Source organism: Oryctolagus cuniculus, chromosome 2 (assembly GCF_051225735.1).
Source record: "Oryctolagus cuniculus isolate XC-2025 breed Fujian yellow rabbit chromosome 2, ASM5122573v1, whole genome shotgun sequence".
NCBI lineage: Eukaryota > Metazoa > Chordata > Mammalia > Lagomorpha > Leporidae > Oryctolagus > Oryctolagus cuniculus.
The window spans coordinates 45,876,756-45,895,666 of NC_142868.1; the positions used below are offsets into that span (position 1 = coordinate 45,876,756).

General features: G+C 44.1%; 1 protein-coding gene across 2 annotated transcripts in view; it reads left to right on the forward strand.

Annotated features, from left to right (window-relative positions):
- Positions 1-18,911, forward strand: part of FBXO16 (F-box protein 16) — a 65,060-nt gene that overhangs the window by 45,544 nt on the left and 605 nt on the right. For both annotated transcript variants that reach the window (XM_089325452.1, XM_089325453.1), the window contains 2 exons: positions 232-461; positions 3,051-3,153. In XM_089325452.1, coding sequence (XP_089181578.1) covers positions 232-461; positions 3,051-3,153 — 333 coding nt within the window. The remainder of the gene's footprint in view (positions 1-231; positions 462-3,050; positions 3,154-18,911) is intronic.

Below are 18,911 nucleotides of genomic sequence, written 5' to 3' on the forward strand. Positions count from 1 at the left end.
GAGCCAGGAGCTTCTTCTGGATCTCCCACATGGGTGCAGGGGCCCAAGGAGTTGGGCCATCTTCCACTGCTTTCCCAGGTCATAGCAGAGACCTGAATCAGAAGTGGAGCAGCTGGGACATGAGCCAGCACCCATATGGGATGCCAGCACAGCAAATGGAGGCTCAGCCCATTATGGTGCAGCCGACCCCTGGAGTGTTTTAAGAAGGCATAATTCATTTCTTTCTTTTAGACACCGCCAAAAGATGGATTTGTAATTGCTGATGTTCAACCAATAACAAGTAATTATCTGGAGGAAAAGCAGTCTCCCTCATCAGCTTTTCGGTCCTCCTCTTCAAGGAAGAAGAAGAATACAGGGGAGAAAGAACTCCCACCTTGGCGATCCTCTGATAAGCATCCTACTGATATCATTCGTTTCAATTACCTTGACAACTGTGAACCCATTGAGCACACCTGGCAAGGGTAAGAAGCTCCATGTTCCTCTCAACTGCTTTGTTTTTTGAAATAATTTATTGGTACTTCAGTGCACGAAATAAAACTTATTGTGAAATACAAAACTGTCAATACACTGAAGCAAAAGTACTTGCTGACTATTGCTAGCAGATTCGTCCTGTTCGTTATGATTTGTTTGTGTTTTTAGCTGTGATGAGTTAGCAGTATAGCTTCTTTTTAATATTTTAATATTCCAATCCCACACCACAGGCTTCTTTCTGGGCTTTCTCCTTTCCATATTTGTACCTCCCTTCTTTGAAGGTGAGACAACTGGCTTTTGTTTTATTTACTTGTTATATTATATAGACCATAGTATATGTACCTATAATATGTATAATATATTAATATTTACTTATAAATCCTGGAATTAATTTCAGGATTAGCAGTCTCTAGCAGTATGAAAAAAAGCCTTTTAACTAGAATCCAATACTTAATTATAATTCCTTTGCCTTTGATCTGAGAGTGTATACTCATAACACTGTGTTCAAAGTTATATGGGTTCTTTTTTCTTTTTAAAAAATATTTATTTATTTGAAAGGCAGAGAGAGAGAGAGAGAGAGAGAGAGAGAAAGAGAGAGATCTTGCATCTACAAGCTCACTCCCCAAATGGTTGCAATGACTCTGACTGGGCCAGACCAAAGCAAGGAGCCAGGAGCTTCTTCCCAAGTCTCCCACGTGGGTGGCAGGGACCCAAGCACTTGGGCCATCCTCTGCTGCTTTTCCAGGTGCATTAGCAGGGAGCTGGATAGGAAGTAGAGCAGCTGGGACTTGTTCTGGTGCTCATATAGCAGCTTAACCTGCTGTGCCTCGATGCTGGCCCCTAGGTTCTTTTCAAAATGTCGCCCTCAGTGTGGTTATGTTACATGGCTGTTAAATTAAAAGCATACAGAAAAGTATGCTCGGGGAAATATCAATGTCATTCTTCCCAACTCTTCCACCCGACTCAACCCCCAACACCTTTTCCATTCCTACTAACAAACCTCAGTAGTCTGTGGCCCGTCATTCTTGTGCTGCCTTTTGCACAGAGCTGCATTAATGTAGCATTTTCCAACAATCCGATTGGCAAAACCGTAAAGCGTGACAGTATATTCCATTGGTGAGCACGTGGGCAACAGGCACCTTCATGCGCTGCTGTTGGGGCTACACATTGCCAGATACCTTATGGAGGAGGTGCCTATGGTTCACGTTGATTTTGGTGAAGCCTTTAACAGGAGCTCAAGATATGATTGAATCATAAACAGTAAAATGTGGACTGATGGTGTTATTAATTTAATTTGACAATCATATTCAAAAGCTGTTAATTACTGGCCCTGAGTCAGCCTGGAAGAGGGGTTGAGAATGAGAGCCATAGTGTTTGTTCCATTCTTGGCCTAAATCTGTTCAACATTTCCAGTGTAGAAAGGACTGCTTGTTTAAACAATAATCAAGGTTCAGAATCATCCAGAATGAGGAGCCTGGATTAAAAAAGAAAAGAAAAGGACATTCAGTAAATTTATATATATAAAGTCTGATTTAGTTGTAAAATTTGAATTGTATCATATCAAGATGTTCATACAGGGGTCAGTGTTGGAGCACAGTGAGTTATGTTGCTGCTATGACATCCCATATCGGAGTGCCACTTTGAGTCTTGCCTGCTCTACTTCCTTCCCACCCAGTTTCTTGCTAATGCACCCAGCAAGGCAGCAGAGGACAGCCCAAGTACTTGTGCCCCTGCTGGTAACAGGGGAATCCCAGATGATGTTCCAGGCTCCTGGCTTCAAATTGGCCTAGCCCTGGCTGTTGTGGTTATTTGGGGAGTGAACCAGCAAATGGAAGACCTGTTTTTCTCTCTGCGTCTCCCTCTCTCTCTGTCACTCTGCTTTTTAACCGTGGTGCAGTAGGTTAATCCTCCACCTGCGGCGCTGGCATCCCATATGGGTGCCGGCGGCTGCTCCTCTTCCAATCCAGCTCTCTGCTGTGGCCTGGGACAACAGTAGAAGATGGCCCAAGCCCTTGTATGGGAGACTGGGAAGAAGCACCTGTCTCCTGGCTCTGGATCGGCGCAGTTCCAGCTGTTGCAGCCATCTGGGGAGCGAACCAATGGAAGGAAGACCTTTCTCTGTCTCTCCCTCTTACTGTCTATAACTCTACCTCTCAAATAAATAAATAAAATTTTTTAAAAAAATAAATCTTAGGAAAAAAGAGAGAGATGTTCATACATTCTGATAAGATAATTCCTTATACACACGTTTTTTATACTGCCTTTCTGAAGTGAATGGTAGCACACAATACACACCACTTTTCCCCCCTTTCTTTCTTCATGTATCAGTATATGCTAGAGATCACCCCACAGTGTATCTAGAAGTACCTGCCTTCCTTTTTACTGCTCATAGTACTCAATTGTGCGGATATCCCAGAGGGCTTTCAACCGGTTCTCTACTGGTAGACATTTGACTTATTTCTAGTGAGACCATCTTTAAAGTCACAGAAACAACAAAATGAAACACACAAAGAGGTATGCCAACCACCCAGGTGCTAAAGTGATAATTTATAATTTTCCCACTTTCTTGCAAGTTACAGAAGAAGGAAAAGAAATGAAATGATCCCAGAATTCAGCCAACGGTCACATGATAAGAAAAATAAGTTGCAGGACAGAGCCAGACTACGAAAAGCACAGTCACTGGTAAGCATTGCTAATAAAAGTCTCACCATAATGTTTATGAAAATCACTAGCCCTCTAATGCTATTTGTGAAACCGAATTTGTTTTTCATTAGAGTCTTCAGGTGCTCATTTAAATCCTGATCTCTGATGCTGACCCGTGGATGAGCTGTATGGCCTTGAAGATGCCCATTCTTTAATCTTTTTGAGCCTGATTTTTCATGTTTTTTTTTTTTTTTAAAGACTGGGAACTGATAAGCATGAGATGGTCCTGAAAACTATGCAATATAAAGGGAGTATTATTTTCATTGGTTCTTTCTTTGTTTAGGGCAGGTGCTACCAGAAACTGCGTCTCTCTAGAGTGCAGGTGCCACTGACCTAAGAGAAAGGCATCTCTCCGTAGCTCTCCTGCTGCCAGCAAAAAGTGGTTATAAAAGTGCACTTAAAGTAATACCGGAAAAATGAATTAAGAACTTTTCTCTCCCTAATTAAAAAACAGCTAATTGACTCCCTAATAAAGTCAGTAATTGTGATGAGGGACCATTATCATTTTCTCACAGTTTCCCAAACCGAACCCCAATGGATCCCTTTCAGCAACACATGATGAGTTTTTAGAGCAATATACAGGGGAATATGGATGGAATAAAAAGTTTACATATAGTAGCAAAGATTTAAAGAAAAATTAAGGACATGCACTCAAGGAAAATTAATATAAAACGAATGCCAATTGGGAGAGGAATAAGTGTGTACTCATGAATAAATCACTTCTATAGCTCTGCTTTAAAGCCATATTGCTGTTTTGCTTAAATGTATTTTCAAGTGTTATGTTCCAAAAGAGAGAGAGAGAGGCTTCTTAAAATACACTGGTCCGTATGCTGAAGGGCCAATTTTGTTGAACTGGGTGAGGATTATCGCAAAAATGTACAGCTACCCAAGGGAACAGGGCAGCCTAGAGCAAAACAGTAAAATTGTCAGTGAAATCATTAATTGAGAAAAATAACTGTATGGTTTCTTACCAGGCCCCTATAGCATGCTTCTGCCTGGTTTCCAGCCCTTGCTAGGCAAGGAATAGAAGTACAGGGACAATAAAGAATTTGAAGGACAATAAAAGTTGATGGTGATGTAAAAATCTTCAGCTCAGAAAAGCCCTTGAGAGCATTTCAGGCATGGAAAGCCAAGACATTGTTGCAAAAAGTGTCCTACTTGAAGGATCTCTGTGAGTGAAATCACAGTGGAAAGAAGGGGCCATCAAAGAAGGAGGTACTTTTCTCTGAAGGGAGGAGAGAACTTCCACTTTGCTTATGGCTTTGTCTAAATACTGAAGGAGTTTGTGGATTCAAAAGTCTTCCATAGCCTAGGCAGCTCATGTCAAGAGCCTTGGGTGATCACTGATGTCATACATAAGAGTTTTAATTGTTAAATTAACAACAGGAGTCACTGTGCACTAACTTCCCATACAGGAACTCTGTCCTCAAAGAGTTATATTATGAGAGTTAACAACAATACTTGTTCTCAAAGATTTATTTTGTTTTAGTATATTAAGTGGAGAATATTCTTATGTCTCATAAGCTTTAGTTATGCCTAATACCCAACTCCATTGTTTGTTTTCTTGGGTACTTAATTAATGATAAAACACATTCTCAAGGACTTACTTTCTTTTAATATGTTAAGTGGACGATATTCTTATGTCTCACAAGTTATAGTTATTACTAAGTGCTCACAAAAGATGTATCATTCTTGGGTGCTTCTTTAAAGTTAATTACGTTTCTAAAAAAAAAAGTGAAATTAACTCTGAGATGCAATGACTTTGAACAGCCCTTATCTCAATTGTTGAGGAACAGTTTTTTTCCTTTTTGTACAAAATTTTGAACTCTTTACTTAGTATAGAGTTGGTCTTCTGTGTATAAAGTTAATTGAAAATGAATCTTAATGGAGAGTGGGACTGGGAATGGAAGAGGGAGGAGGCGAAGGGGTGAGAGTGTGGGCTGGAGGGCAGGTATGGTGGGAAGAATCACTATATTCCGAAAATTGTGCCAATGAAATGCATAAAGTTTATGTTTCATAAATACAAGGTTTCTTTGGGAAAAAAATTGTCAGTCCAAACAGTTCTCCTGCTTAAAAAAACACAACCACCAAAGGCTAACCAGAAGCCATCCTGTGGGCTTTTGACATTAGCCATCTGTCCAATACTTAGAAGGAATTGCTAAAGTTTAAAATAGGCATTATAAATTAAAAAGTGAAAAACATTGTGCTAATTAGGCCTGAATGGGAAGCCAGGGTAAATTAAACAGTGATAAAGAACAATTAGCTATTAGCAAACAATGAACATGATTGAATCTACTTGTATTGTTTTTGTAAATATGCCCATTATAGTCACTGTTTCTAGTTAGTAGTTTTGATAAACAGAAGATATCCTTAAATTCGCCCAAAGAGCATGCTGTGACATTTGACTCGTGCCTGGCTGTGGGAGGCTCAGGTCCCCTCTCCGCAGAGTGGCAGTTTGTCCTCCCTGTGGGCCACGCTCCTCAGAGGAAATAAGCCGCCCAAGTGATGCAGGAGAGCTGTGAAAATGAAGACAGCGCTGAAAGCGAAGCCAGGAGGAGAGGAAAGGGGACTGAGAGCTCCATTCAGGAGACCTAAACAGAGTGGGAGTAAAATTTTCCTAACTTCAACTCTAGAGATAATTGGTTATGGCAGACTCAGCCCAACCCCAGAAAATATCTTGAGTTCATTTGAGAGAAATGAACAGGTTTATGAAGGAAGATTTCAGGAGGAACCAGAGTAGCAGGCAAGCAGGTGAAACGGAGGCGAGCCAAGGTGAAGAGCGGGGGTGAAAGAGCCAGCGCTCTAAGCCTTGAGCAGGAGGTGATCTGAGACCTGAACATCAGAAGCCTTCTTGCCCCTGTCTTTGGAAAAGAGGGTGGGGGATGCTTGGAGAATTGAAAGCTTTCTCAAAGGGAAGAGGAAAAATCACAGGAGTATAAAAGAGTAGAAAGAATGTCCCTTGGGCCATCTCTCCAGTGCTATGCCTATATAGGCCATGGATCCTGTCTTCCCCTTTTGTCTTCCAGTGCTAGAAATTTCACTTATGAGCCTTCTCTTTCTCATCCTCAGGGAAAGTTTCAAATCTACACATACTTCTGTAAGCTTGCCGTGTCTTCTGTTATGGTAGAGGTTTGAGTAGCCAAAGCTTCACTGTTTGAAAGGGTACCTGATTTCCTCTTCTGCTTCCAGTTCTTTTTTTAATTTTAATTTTGCAAAGCAGAGACAGAGGGAGAGAGTTCTCCCATTCACTGGTTCATGCCCCCGAATGCTGCATCAGCTGGAGCTGGACAGGTCTCGCAAGAGGTTGGTTAGGGACCCAAGTCCTCAAGCCATCACCTGCTGCCTCCCAGGGGGCACATTAGCAGGAAGCCTGACTTGGAAGCAGAGCTGGAACTCAAATCTGCACCAACTTATCCACTGGGCCAAGTGCCCATCCCTTCTGCTAGGACCTCCTACCCGCCAATCCCCGGGGTACTCAGTTATAACCGCTTGATCTAACGATTCTTTGGTATGAATGATTGATAGAGGATGAGAATAAAGTTTACATTTGATGCTAATGCATTACAATTTCCAAGACTTCTTATGAAAGCGATATAAGATGGAGAAATCCCAATTACTATCCGTTATGAGAATCAAATTACCTACAGAACAAAGCAATTGAAAATATAAACACAGTACAGTCAGGCATCATATTCTTTAAACTTCAAAGATTTTCAGTCTTGTGTAAAGATGCACGCATATTTGAAAAAAAAATCTTAGCAGCTGGCCCCACAGTTCATTTTAGGGAAGGAGGGAGCTGCCTCCTGCAGAAGAGGGGGAGACTTTGATAAACTCGTAGGGAGGGGGAGACCTCGAGGGCTTGGGGTTAGCAGGCACCAGCACTTCAGAGGAGGGGAATGCCTGCTCTGCCTGAGATTAGAAAAGAGTTTGTTGTTCCTGCTCCTGGCAGGGAAGCGGGGGAGGAGGTGAGGGAGCGGGAGAGGAGAGGAAGAGGTGAGAGGAGGGAAAAAGAGAAGCTGAGATTAGGTCTGGGAGGTGGCCAGAGCAGTGTTAGGATTATACCACCTGTTCCAGTGGAATTAGTTTGCTGTTACAGGGAATGTAAACCTCTCCTTCCATCTCGGTGGTAAATGTACCCAATTTATATATGGAAGCAGAAATCTAGACTACGGCCAAGAACCCTTAGGATAATGCTCACAAAACAAGGAGGTGGTCTTTGGATTTCCAAGGCCTAAGAGAATCCCAGCTGATCCTCTTGCTATTCTTATTTCTTTTCCTACCGAGTTTAGGTATTAAAACAAATTCTTTTTGTTTCACATGGAACTTCTACTTGGGAGTTAGAAATTCTCTCACTTTCTAGGTCCTGGTTTTTGGCCATTAATTTCAGTGTGTTTGCCTAACTACAATGTTCGCCTAAGTACGGAGTAACAAAAGCCCTTAATTGCCTGCTTACACTGATGGCCCTAGATAAGCTCTTATCTTTTCCTGTGCTCTGCTGATTCCAGCCTCTGAAATTACCTTTTCCATTTCTTTCTTTCTTTTTTTTTTTTAAGATTTATTTTATTTATTTGAAAGGCAGAGTTACAGAGAGAGGTAGAGATCAAGAGAGAGAGAGAAGTCTTCCATCCACTGGGCCAGGCCAAAGCCAAGAGCCAGGAGCTTCTTCTGAGTCTCCCACATGAGTTTCAGGGGCCCAAACACTTGGGCCATCCTTTATTGCTTTCCCAGGCACATTAGCAGGGAGCTGGACCTGAAGCAAACAGCCGGGACTTGAATTGTCGCCCATCGTTGCCCACATGGGATGCCGGCGCTGTGGGCTGGGGCTTTAACCTGCTGTGCCACAGCGCTGGCTCTTCCACTTCTTTCCAGAATAACTTTACTCCTACTGTCCTGGGTTGTTTGTTTAAAAAATACTCCTTTAAGCTTTATCACATTTCCCCCCCTCATTAGTTCAAAAGAGGAGAAGAAAGGAATAGACTCTAACATGATTCTTGCATATGGTGTGGAAAAAAGCAGAAACTTCAGGTTTTAGCTTCAACTCTCTTGGAGTTTTCCTTACATTTGTAAAAAATGATTTATTTATTTACTTATATATTTGACAGAGAGGGAGAGACAGAGAGAGAGAGAGAGATCTTCCATCCTCTGGTTCACTCCCCTGATGGCTGCAATGGCCAAGGCTGGGACAGACCGAAGCCAGGAGTCAGGAGCTTCATCCAGGTTTCCCACATGGTTGCAAGGGCCCAAACACTTGGGTGGTTGTCCACTGCTTTTCCCAGGCCATTAGCAGGAAGCTGGATCAGAAGTGGAGAGCAATGGGGCTGGTGCCATGGCATAGTGGGTAAAGCCACTGCCTGAAGTGCCGGAATCCTATATGAGTGCTGGTTTGAGTCCTGGCTGCTCCACCTTTTTTTTTTTTTTAAGATTTATTTTTTTATTTGAAAGTCAGAGTTATACAGAGAGAGGAGAGGCAGAGAGAGAGAGAGAGACGTCTTCCATCCGCTGGTTCACTTCCCAGTTGGTTACAACGGCTGGAGCTGTGCTGATCCAAAGCCAGGAGGCAGGAGCTTCCTCTGGGTCCCCCATGTGGGTGCAGGGGCCCAAGGACTTGAACCATCTTCTACTGCTTTTCCAGGCCATAGCAAGAGAGCTGGACCAGAAGTGAAGCAGCCAGGACTCAAACCAGTGCCCATATGGGATGCTGGCTCCGCAGGCAGTGGCTTTATCCGCTATGCCACAGTGCTGACCGCTGCTCCACTTCTGATCCAACTCTCTGCTATGGGCTGGGAAAGCAGTGGAAGATGGCCTAAGTCCTTCGGTCCCTGCAACCGCGTGGGAGACCTGGAAGAAGCTCTTGGCTCCTGGCGCAGTTCTGGCTGTTGCTGCCATGTGGGGCGTGAACCAGCAGATGGAAGGCCTCTCTCTCTGCCTCTGCTTTTCTGTAACTCTGCTTTTCAAGCAAATAAATAAATCTTAAAAAAAAAGTGGAGGGGGCTGGCGCTGTGGTGTAATGGTTAAAGCCACCACCTGCAGTGCCAGCATCCCATATGGGCGATGGTTCAAGTCCCGGCTACTCCACTTCCAATCCAGCTCTCTGCTATGGCCTGGGAAAGCAGTGGAATATGTCTCAAGTCCTTGGGCCCATGTGGGAGACCCAGAGGAAGCTCCTGACTCCTGGCTTCTGATCGGCACTGTTCCAGCTGTTGCGGCCAATTGGGTCTGAATCAGTGGATAGACCAGCAGATAGAAGACCTCTCTCTCTGCCTTTCTTTCTCTCTTTGTGTAACTCTGACTTTCAAATAAATAAATAAATCTTAAAAAAAAAAACGTGGAGAGCAGTTGGGACTTGAACTGGCAACCATATGAAATGCCAGTGTCACAGGGAAGGCTTTACGTGCTATGCCACACTGCCAGCCGCAAGTTACATTTTTTAAGAGTGTGTAAGTTGGTGCTTTTAAATTTTTAGTTGTTATTTATTTTCTTTTCATTAATTGACAGGCAGAGAGGGAGAAAGCTCTTCCCTCTGTTGGTTCACTACAACCACAAAGTCCAGGGCTGGGCCAGGCTGAGGCCAGAAGCTCAGAACTCAATCTGGATCTGCCATCTGGGTGGCAGAGACCCAACTACTTGAACCGTAACTGCTGCCACCCAGAGTGTACGTTAGCAGGAAGCTGGCATTGGGAGCAGAGCCAGGATGCAAACCCAGGCCCTCTGATAGGGGATGCAGGCATCCTAAGCAGCACCAGCCACAAATGCCCACCCCTATATACACCTTCCAGTGTACTCCAGGCTGAAGGCCGGACGTATGGAGCCGCCTAAGCTCACTGCTCTCCTCATACCTGAAGGACAAGCTGTGATTGAAGTGATTTTACAAAGAGTACAAAAAAAAAATCATGCTTGCAAATCCTACTTTTTTTTTTTTTTTTTTGACAGGCAGAGTGGACAGTGAGAGAGACAGAGAGAAAGGTCTTCCTTTTGCCGTTGGTTCACCCTCCAATGGCCGCCACGGCTGGCGCGCTGCGGCCTGCGTACCACGCTGATCCGATGGCAGGAGCCAGGTACTTCTGGTCTCCCATGGGGTGCAGGGCCCAAGCATTTGGGCCATCCTCCACTGCACTCCATGGCCACAGCAGAGAGCTGGCCTGGAAGAGGGGCAACCGGGACAGAATCCGGTGCCCCGAGCGGGACTAGAACCCGGTGTGCCGGTGCCGCAAGGCGGAGGATTAGCCTAGTGAGCCGCAGCGCCGGCCTAAATCCTACTTTTAAGCCATTAACAAGTGGTTTCTGTCTCCTGTCTTTTTCTTTGAACTTTAGAAAATATAATTAGCTAAAACAGAAGAATTTACCAAACAGAGTGTATGCAGTAGTTAACTTGCAGGCAGTCTTTAATAGACTTCTTTCAGATTCTGATAAACTCTCAAGGTGTTTGTCTGATAATACATGCTTGCTTGGGGTATGCAGAAATAAAAATATCCATTGGAGAGATTTTAAACTGTTTTGTTCAGCCAGTGAAACTCTTGGGAATTCTATTTGGAAGGAAGAATAAGAAAGAATGTGAGTTTTGCCATGAGACAGACCTGGGTTCTTTTTCCAATCATTTATTTATTTTATTTGAAAGTCAAAGAGAAAGAGACAGAGATCTCCCATTTGCTGGTTCACTCCCCAAATGCCCACAACAGCCGGGGCTGGGCCAGGCTGAAGCCAGGAGCCCAGAGCTCAATCTGGGTCTCCATGTGGGTGGCAAGGACACAAATACTTGGGTCATCAGCTGGTGTCTCCCAGGGTGAACATCAGTAGGAGGCTGGAACTGGGTCAGAGCCAGGATTCGAGCCCAGGCCCTCTGACAAGGAATGCAGGCATTCCAATTGGCATCCCAACTGCTAGGCCAAATGCCCACCCCAGGCCTGACTTCTTTTTATGAAACGGTACGACTTTGGATGAACCACCTAACATCTCTAAGTTTCTTTTCTTTTTCTTTTTTTTTTTCTTTTTTTTTTTTTTTTTTGCAGGCAGAGTGGGCAGTGAGAGAGAGAGACAGAGAGAAAGGTCTTCCTTTTTGCTGTTGGTTCACCCTCCAATGGCCGCCGTGGCCGGCGTGCTGTGGCCGGTGCACTGTGCTGATCCGATGGCAGGAGCCAGGTGCTTCTCCTGGTCTCCCATGGGGTGCAGGGCCCAAGCACTTGGGCCATCCTCCACTGCCTTCCCAGGCCACAGCAGAGAGCTGGCCTGGAAGAGGGGCAACCGGGACAGAATCTGGCGCCCCAACCAGGACTAGAACCCGGTGTGCCGGCGCCGCAAGGTGGAGGATTAGCCTAGTGAGCCACGGCGCCGGCACATCTCTAAGTTTCTTCATCTATATCATGGGAATACTGATGCCTACCTTGTAGCATTGTTGTCAGGACTAATGCCAGGCATATATTAAGTACTTAGGTGTGTTTACATTTTCTGCCATTAAATACCATCTTATTTTTTCCTCTCTGGTCTAGAGCCAGAGTTCGGTATTCAGTGCTGCTATTTTAGTAGCCTGGTGATTTTGGACAAGCCCCTTAACCTCTCTGGGAGGTGTTTCCTTATCTGGAAAATGGGATTGGGACCAGGATGCAAAGCTCTTGGCACAGGGTGCATTCTGTCAACAGTGACCGGTCATGGCAGTAGTCGTAGTGGCCGTAGTGAAAACCACTTGCCTGCAGTTTCCATGGTGTAAGGTGGGTACCTCCACAGCTGGATGAAGTGTAGGCAAGTAGTTGCTTCTGTGTAGGTTCCGCGTGCTTTCATGGCAGATGCATGCCTCCATCAGTACTGTGCTTTTACTCAGCGCTCCTAAACTGAAGAGTGTGTGTGCTGAACTCAGGGCCAGGCATTCTGTGCTAGGTGCACTCTGCTGCTTAATGGTGACAGTCTTGGTGGCTCTTAAGTTTCGCTGCTAAGGAGAATGAAGGGCCCTACATGCTAAGAATCTTGGGACAAAATGAACTCTTAGGAGAGACAATTACTTCCAGTCTGCACTGCTCTTTAAGCGAGAGCTTAGCTTACTTGTTCTGTCTTGTTGCCTCTTGTTTTATCTTGCTGTACGTAACAACACATTACTCCAGCATTTCCAGCTGGAATGATTCGACCTGCATCTCTCCCTGAAATTTTAGACAGGTGCCAAATGGTGATTTGTTTTAATTTAAACAAAATATTTGACACAAATTGGCTTCTATTCAGGATCTACCAGAAAAAAAATCATGTATGTGAATTATGTAAGATATTTATATACATATTAATTATAACATGTTTTAACCACTGTTACTACTAGGGCTTAAAATATAAATGTGTATATGGGGTGTGTGTTTGCATAACATTTAATAACAGTGTTTCACTGCAGACAACACTGGAAGCCAATTTTCTAAAACATGGATGTTTTGAAATTGGAGGTCAAAATTATTACTAGCAAACTGCCCAAACCTTATGCCCTATGAATGTTTTACAACACATTTCTATCTTATTGCACCTACTTGGATGGCTAGTGTAGTCATATAGTCTTGGATTTAAATTTCCAAACCCTAATTAAATTGTTTAGTCTTCCTCTGTGGTTGACACTTTTATTCCAAGGTTATTTAAAAAATAAATCCAAAATGAAATCAGGCTAGTGGCTTCTTTAAAACTGTGTTGATCCCTAACACCTTGCCTCTATTTCTCTTGGAAGCAGAACAAGCTAGGAGGAAAAGGAAGCACCTTCTTTGTAGGTGTTGACCAAAGCGAGGGCCCCTGGAAGTGACCAGACAAGTCTGAGCAGCTTTCTGGGCCCATGGGCAGATGGGAGACAGCTGAGGGCCTCCTCGTGAAATTCCCAGATGGCAAAGTCCATGGAACAGCTCCATCCTAGGGATCAAGGCCCCTCACCTAGATAAGGCCAGGACAACAGTCACTCCCTCTTAGATCCCCTAGGTGGGACCATATTCTGAGCCTGTATCTCCACCAGGGGCCTCTTACACACTGTTCAGCCCTAATCTACGTGTAAGCTATGTTTATATGACTAGAATTAAATTAGATTTTATTTTCAAACACAGCAATCCATATTTAGATATGAGGGTGCTTCCAAGAGTTTGTGGAAAAATAGATTTAAAAGATAAGCTTATTTTGGTACAGAAAATTTCAAATTCCATGCGTTGTGTTTTCCTAATATGTGTTTTCCATGAATTTTTCAAAACACGCTCTCTATATATATGAACTTAAACAATTTTTCACAGGAAAAACTTATCACCTCTCAACTGAGAGTCATGATAAAATCTTGAAGGATTGATTTAAAAAGGGAGGTGGGGGAGGTGGGTGAAGTCTACAAAAGGAAGATGGTCACTTCCTTTACCTTTCCTTACCATATCACAGGATTGTTGAGAAGATTAAATGAAATGATAAATGTGTGACTCGAAGCACCATACCAGGCAGTAAAGTACTTGTGCTTATTATCGTTGGTGGCAGTAGTCCTAGAAGAGTAATTGGCACACTGCCGGTGCTGTCATTGTTGTTATTTGTCTTCCATACCTGCAGACTGATTGAGTGGTCATTATCCAAATACTTGAAATGCATTTCAGATTTCAGATTTTTTTGGGTTATGGGTCATTTGCATATACATAATGACATATTTGGGGCTTAGGACCCAACTGTATGCACAACATTCACTTATGTTTCATATACACCTTATACACAAAGCCTAAAGGTGATCTATAACATTTTAAGTAATTTTGTTCATTAAATAAAATTTGCATGCATTGAATCATCAGGAAGCAAAGGTGCTGCCACCCCAGGCACCCATTTGGACATCACCGTCATTCCTCATTGAATCCAGGCTGCCACAAGCAATCATCTTCTTACCTTTATTCACACATAAGTACTTACCAGTAGAAAATATGACATTTCATTAATATAGTGAAAATGTATTAATGCTCAAGGTAACAGCAAAGCACAATGGCAATGCCAGAGTATAAGGAAACTTCAGGAAATGGAACTAAAATATAACTTTGTTGCAGTGCAAAAGCATTTTGAAATCCATGCCTATGGGGAATCTTCAAAAGATTCCCACTTACCTTTATCAGCTGTTAAACAATGACAACAATAAGCAATGGCAGCTTCCAGTCTCCTCCTACCATTCTATGCCTTGAACGTGGCATTCTGTCAGCACTCAAAAAGTTTTGGATCTTGGAGCATCTCCAACTTTGGACTTTTGGATTAAGAATGCTCACCCTGTATTTCAGTTCTCTTAACTGATCAACATGTTTATTCAATGATGTTGTTCATCATTGACAAATAAGAAGACAGCAAAAATATCAATTAGGGGGTGGAAAGCACAGGTCTATATGTACAAGTTGTTTCCTGTTTCTTCTGTCTCTTCTTGGATCTTGACCTCCCCTGAGGACCTCCTCTTCCTTGAGCTCCTCAGTGTTGTACCCTCTTGGCTTCCTCCTCCTCTGTGCCCAGTAAAATAACATTCAACCTGAAGACAGGAATTTTGTGTCCCCACTTCCAGGTCCACTTGCAAGGTGGTTTCAGCCATTGCCCTGAAATGAAAGAAGAGGAAGAACCAGTGTTTGTTTTTTGTTTTTAATCATGCATTCAACAAGCATTTTGTACATACTGAGCTAGGCATATGGATACAATTGTGATAAGGTGTAGTCCCTACCCCGAGGAGCTTACAGCCTGCAGGGAAAAACTCTCTTGGGTGGGCAGTTATATTAATGTATTAATTGTATTAATGTTCGTGCCTTACCACTGTGGAAGACGTTAGATTGGGGGTATCTGTGGGACTGCGGGTGTACATACTCTGAAGAGGGCTGAATATATGAGCCAGATGGTCAGGAGGGAAAGCAGCGTACAGAGACAGATCTGGCAATGGAGGATCTAGTTACTGATTGCCTAGAATGGGGGCCAAGAACAGTGTTAGAAAATCTCAATGTCAAAAGCATGGCCTTACATATCTTTTCTCCTGTGACCTTCTACTTGAGGACATGGAAACAACATGTAGCGACATTCTCAGGTTAATAGCTCTAGAAAAACAAATGTCAAGTTTAATTGAATAGAAAAATATATTGAAGCATATTTTTATATTATATTTATATATGAGTCCATCCATCTTCATAGGACCAACTGGAGGAAGGATTGCTCTGTGTCGACACTCCAGTAATAGGAATACTTGTAAATTGTGTGAGTATTGCTACCATTAGCCCTCCAGAAAACTGATGGCTAAGGCAAAGAGACTTGCACATTTGTGAAGATCATTAATAACAGCATTGTTTGTAAGAACAAACTAAGGGAAACAGCCCAAGGCCAGGCGTTGGTCTAGCAGTGTCCCACGTTGGAGTGCTGGGTTTGATGCCGAGCTTCAGCTCTTGACTTCAGCTTCATGCTAACACAGACTCTGAGAGGCAGCAGTGATGGCTCAAGTAGTGGGTTCCTACCACCTATGTGGTAGGGAGACCTGGATTGAATTCCCAATTCCTGAAAGCTCCTGGCATCAGCCCCAGCTCGGCTCAGCCCCAGCTATTGCACGCATTTTGGGGTGTGAACCTTTGAATAGGAGATCTCTCTCTCTTTCTCACTCTCTGCCCCTCAAATAAAAAAGAAAGCCCAAATATCTATCAGTATGGTTCCTCTATAAATGGAATATTATACAACCATTGAAAAACTGGGGAAGTTCTTCATGTGCTGACTGGGAACAGGCATCCCCATACACATGCCCATGCGTATGCTCTCACCTACTCATAAAGAGCAAAGAACACTGATATGGGCAAGATGCTACCAAGCCCGTAAAAAGACAGAGGAGCAGAATACGTGTACTTTTTATGTGTGATTGCATATGTATACAGTACTCCTTGGAAGGGTACATAAAACAATTTAGTAACCTTAATTGCCCCTGAGGAAGGGAACTGGGAGGCTAGGGGATGAGGTAGAGGGAGATTTTTTTTTTTAAGATTTATTTTATTTATTTGAAAGAGTTGCAGAGAGAGGTAGAGACATAGAGAGAAGTCTTCCATCACTGGTTCACTCCCCAGATGGCCACAAGGGCTGGTGCTGTGCCAATCCAAAGCCAGGAGCCAGGTGTGGGCTTCTCCCACACCAATGCAGGGGCCCAAGGACTTGGACCATCCTCCACTGCTATCCCAGGCCATAGCAGAGAGCTGGATCAGAAGAGGAGCAGCTGGGACTGGAACTGGCACCCATATGGGATGCTGGTGCTTCAGGCCAGGGCATTAACCCACTGTGCCACAGCACTGGCCCCTAGAGGGAGATTTTTTTACTGAAACACTTTGTACCTTTGAATAGTGTAGGGAAGTAACCTATTTGAAAATAAACCGGCTTAGTTATTTTTAAGAGAGAAAAAAGAAAGACATTACCGAGGGAAGAATCCCATGTAAGAGACAGGTCCCATAGTGAAATATGGCTCACCTGACCTCAAGGTGCTCAGGAGTCACATTAACCACTTGAATTTAGGGTTTAAAGGGCAGACATTTGCTGCAGCAGTTAAAATTCTGCTTGGGATGCTTGTATTTTATATCAGAGTGTCTGGATTTGAGTCCTGGCTCTGCTCCTAATTCCAGCTTCCTGCCAATACACACCCTTGAGGCAGCAGCTGATGGCCCAAGTGCTTGGGTCTCTGACACTCACATGAGAGACCCAAATTGAGTTCCTTGCTTCTGACTTCTGCCTGGCCGTACCCGAGCTGTTGCAGGCATTTGTGAGTAAACCAACTAATGGAATGTCTCTATTTGTCTGTCTCTGTCTCTCTGACAAATAAAGCGAAAATAAATGAATAAATAACTTTTTTAAAAGAAATTAGGCTTCAGTCATCCTGGCTGGATGCTCCTGCTGTTAAGTCCGTGTGCTAAGAAGACAGGGCTTTGCAGGCGATGTCGGGAGAGGGCAAAGGTCAGCAGGAAGGGAAAGGTGTGGTGAGCCCCAACATTGCTATAAAACAGGCCTCTAGTTATCATTTCACGATAGGCCAAGACCCAGACTGAGGCGTTTGCACCCGTTTTATATAGCATCCCTGTGCTTTCCTCTTAAATCTTGTCTTTTGCTTTGTAATAGTGAATGTTAAAGCCTTAAAATGAAGAGGGTTTATGAGCCTGTTTCCAGAGGACAGCAATCAAGACTGGGGAAGAAAACTCATCTTTCTAGAGCCCAACAATCTGGAGAGGTGGCAGCAAGCACCAAGAGGAGGGGAGGGGGCCCCTGAACCTGCCACACCATGAGAAAGGAGAGCAGCCAGCAGCCTGCCTGGGCCTGCGAACTGCCTGGGGCACAGGAGAAGGGGAGTGGGGGGCTCCAGTGCAGTGACAGAGAAGTATTGCACGGTAAGAGGATTAGCTTTGAAACTGTTACAGGTGAGGCATGACCAGCCCATTCTTGTAGACCAGCGAGTAGGCTTTTCTTCATTCAACAGGTATTATTTTTATCTGCATTGTTACTAAAAGAACACAAAGCAACATTCCTTTGTATTATCTTACCTTCCTCTACTCTTAACGCGAAAACATCAAATGAGGGAAGATTATGTATTCCCATTTCTTCCCCCTTTCCCCTCCCTCCCTCCCTACTCTCCCTTACCTCCCTTTTCTTTCCTTTCTCCCTCTCTTTTTTAAGAATTGTTTATTTGAAAGGCAGAATTACGGAGAGGAAGAGGTGGACAGAGTAAGAGATCTTCCATCCATTGCTTCACTCCCTGAGAGACCACATCTGCCAGAGCTGGGACAGGCAGAAGCCAGGAGCCTGGAACTCCATCCAGGTCTCCCACATGGGTGGCAGGAGCCAAGTACTTGCCATCTTTGCCATGAGCACTCGTGTAGGATGTTATTGTTGCCTTAACCCACCTTGACACAATGCCAGTCCCTCCTCTTGCATTCTAACAACTTGGTACTTTTAACCCCAGTTTTGCCCACTCCTTCCCAGAAAAATCTCTTCAGCAAACCTGTCTGGAGCTCCCACAGGCAGGCACCTGTGGCTCAATGAAGTATGAGACTCTGGCTTTGCTCACAGGGAGCTCATAGTCTCCCTGGGAGACAAAGGATGACAGTCAGAAATGAATATTCATTCCCGAGAGCAATAAGTCAGAGGACTCAGGAAGAAGCCTTCAGGATTCCCACGGATGGAGAAATCCCTGAAGATCAATACGTGGAGCTTCAGGGAGAAGGTGGGCCTTGAGGGGTGGGTCAGAGTTAAGGGAGGACCAAAGACAGGACAGGCAGGTGTAGGGTATGAGGCAAGCCCTGTCCACATGGGGCATCCTTGTGGAACAAGAGACCAGCTATCTGCAGGAGGGGACCAGAGACAACAGTTACTGGCTGATGCCACTCCTGAGTCAATGAAAGTCTAGAGTAGGATTTTCCCAGATTTGTAGACACCCTGGGCATTGCAAACATACTGGTCAGAGCACTAGAGAGATGTCACAGATGATCCGACTTGACTCTGGTAGCCAGCTCTGAAGTACCTGAAGCCTCGTTCAGGGTGGCTACAGTATCCATGTCCCGCCCAGTTTTCTCCTGTCTCTGCAGTTGGAGCCAAAATGGGGACAAACTTTAAGACATACATCACTCTTTCTCCCTGCAAGCTCAGCTCACATCACCACTTTTTCTCTCCATTTCTTCCTCTTTCTTTTCCTGCTCACGACCAGATGTCAAGGAGAAATCCTTTCTCACTGTGAGTTTTGGCTGGAATGCGATGTTTACCTTTTCAGAGAGAATGTGTGCATGCATGGATTGGTAGAGGAT